The sequence below is a fragment of the Entamoeba invadens genome (assembly GCF_000330505.1).
Source record: "Entamoeba invadens IP1 unplaced genomic scaffold scaff_1105074725187, whole genome shotgun sequence".
Taxonomy (NCBI): domain Eukaryota; phylum Evosea; order Mastigamoebida; family Endamoebidae; genus Entamoeba; species Entamoeba invadens.
In genome coordinates, this window is record NW_004191684.1 from 13,116 (window position 1) to 15,884 (window position 2,769).

The 2,769-nt window shown below is 31.1% G+C and overlaps 2 protein-coding genes across 2 annotated transcripts; both read left to right on the forward strand.

The window, feature by feature from the left end:
* Positions 1 to 17: 17 nt before the first annotated feature.
* EIN_353880 (hypothetical protein) lies at positions 18 to 1,279 on the forward strand (the record flags this gene model as incomplete). The annotated part of the gene is made up of 2 exons (XM_004183331.1): positions 18 to 104; positions 200 to 1,279. The coding sequence occupies 2 exons, from the start codon at positions 18 to 20 to the stop codon at positions 1,277 to 1,279; spliced, it is 1,167 nt and encodes a 388-aa protein (XP_004183379.1).
* A 515-nt stretch (positions 1,280 to 1,794) lies between these two features.
* Positions 1,795 to 2,715, forward strand: EIN_353890 (serine protease inhibitor, serpin, putative; the record flags this gene model as incomplete). Its single annotated transcript, XM_004183332.1, has 1 exon — positions 1,795 to 2,715. The coding sequence occupies one exon, from the start codon at positions 1,795 to 1,797 to the stop codon at positions 2,713 to 2,715; it is 921 nt and encodes a 306-aa protein (XP_004183380.1).
* Positions 2,716 to 2,769: the final 54 nt, after the last annotated feature.

The following is a 2,769-nucleotide window of genomic DNA, read 5'->3' on the forward strand; positions in this document are numbered from 1 at the left end:
TCTAATAACAATTGGGGATGAAATTTTTCGGAATTTTGAATCCCTTACTGAAGTCCATTTTCCAAGTACACTCAAATCAATTGGTTTCGCAGCTTTTGCGACATGTCGGATCAAAGAATTGCATTTTCCAAAATCATTGACAACAATTGAAGATCGTTCGTTTTGTCAATGTTGTTCTTTGACTAGCGTCACATTTGAGTCTGATTATCTTGATTTTGGTAATTTTAGCTTTTCTAGATGTTCTGATCTTCAGAAGTGTATTTTTGTTGGGGAATCGATACCACTTGAAAAATATGGATTGGATAATATGGGACTTTCAAAAAGTCGAATTGGAAAAAGAACATTTGATGGATGTAGTAATTTAAGTGAAGTGATATTGCCCGAGAGAACTTCTATCATTGAAGACGATGCGTTTAGTTATTGCCAATCTTTGAAAACGATTTATCTTCCCCGATGTTTAGAAAAAATCAGTCGGAGTGCTTTTTATTATTGCGAAAATCTTGAACAAGTAAAAATTCCAAACATCAATGACCCCAAAAAATTTGTTGCACAATTTCCAGACAATTTGAAACAAATTGAAAAATGTGCGTTTTATAATTGTGATTTTCAAAAAGTTGTTTTTGGAGAGAAAATTGAATACATCGGAGACTACGCATTTAAAGATAACGCATTTTTGAATGAAATACTTTTCAATTCCAATAAGAAAGTAACACTTGGAAATGCCGCTTTTAAAAATGCACAAGTAACTGCAATAATTACTCAAAAAGACCGCAAAGAGTGGAGTATCGATTTTGGAGAACATTCGTTTGAAGATTTAGTCAATCTCATTAGCTTCCCATTTCCTAATATAGTCTCTGCTTTCGCTTCATATTGTTTTGCAGATTGCTCAAATTTAAAAGAAATTATTGAAGTTTGTGGTGTTGGTGAAATTGGGAAATTTGCGTTTTTCAATTGTTCATCAATTTCTTCAGTACGAATAGAAGGGGCCGTTGACATTCTTGGAGATGGGTGCTTCAAAAATTGCATTTCACTTGTTTCAATAACATTACCAAGCAATTTACGAGTTATTAGAGATGAGAGTTTTGAAAATTGTAGTAAACTCTCAGTATTTGATATGCCACAATGTGTCAATCATATAGGATATCACGCTTTTATGAATTGTGTTTCTCTTCCTAATTTTAAAATTAATGAGAATACGATATTTCTAAGTATGGGATGTTTATGTGGATGTACTCAACTCGTTAACGATAATAACATTCCAAAAGAATGTTTCGATTAATTCACAATTGGTTAATAATTAACTTGATTTTTTTAACCCAATTTCTTGAGGTTTTATAAAATAAAAATATGACACAAATTGCTGAAAAAAATTGTTTCCCTCATGCGGTTTTATTAGAGCTGAATTTTTAATTCAAATATAAAAATATTTATGTATTAAAATATAGCTCTAATATAAATTATTTGTAACTTTTATGGAAAAAATGTATTTTTATTCTTTCAAAACGAACTTCCACAAAAAGTTTAATAAGAAGGATAAACTATATTTTATTATAAATTAACCATTCCATTTATTTCCATAATTGCTTTCACAAAGAATTTCACAATATCAATCAAATTTTTGCAAAAAACACATATAAGAACAATTTAATTAAAAAAGTGATAAAACCAATTAAACTGTAATATTTTTCAGTAACATTTATTAACTTAATTTTTAATGTATAAAATAATTATGAAAAATTTTCATAATAGTAATTCTAATTGTGAAGTTTTCTATACAAACGAACTGCAATAATCATGTCACTAGACAAATCAATTGACTGCAAAACTATCACATTACTTCAACAAACATTAGGAAAATTGTGTATGGACTGGTTTTTTACATTTCAAGAAAAAAGTGATGTTGTTTACTCGACGCATTCAATGTTTTTAGCATTCTCTCTGTTGTATTTGGGTGCTGAGGGAGAGACAAAAAATGAATTATCAAAAGTCTTTGGCTATTCCTCGATAGGTGAAGAAGAAATTTTCACTGTTCTTTCATTTTTGATGTCTCATAAGTACTCGAAAAATTCGGTTGAAATAGTCGATGCAATTTGGGCGAGTCAACACTTTGAGTTTTTTAAAGAATATATAGAAAAGATCGAGAAATTGTCATGTAGAATATCAACAGCTGACTTTGAGAAAGACGTAGAGAAGACACAAAAAGAGATCAACAATTACGTCGCAGAAAAGACAAGAAATTTAATTCAACAATTGATACCCTCTGGATTTATTAATTCGTCAACTGCTGCGATCTTAATTAACACAATTTATTTCAAAGGGACTTGGTCCGAGAAATTTGATGTTCTTCCAAATAAAATGAAATTTGGGAACAGCCAAGAAGTCACCATGTTGTCCAACAAAGTGTGTTCGGCTGCAGTGTTCAGTAATGAATACACTGCTTGTTGTTTGTCATATTCAGATACCAACAACCAAATTGCATTTGTTATGCCAAATGATATCGAAAAGTTCGAAAAGGCACGAGAGGGGGAGATCTATGAAATCATGAGGTCTTTATCTCAAAACTTCCCAGAAAAACGGTCTGTCACGTTCCCAAAATTTTCAGTTGAAAGTAGTGTTAATATGGTCCAACAATTGAGGAAACTTGGTCTGAATTTACCATTTTCTTGTGATGCAAATTTCTCGAAAATGGCGAAAGGGAAAATTTTATGTGTCTGATGCAATTCATAAAGCCGTTGTTAAGGTCGACGAAAATGGAACAGAGGCAACAGC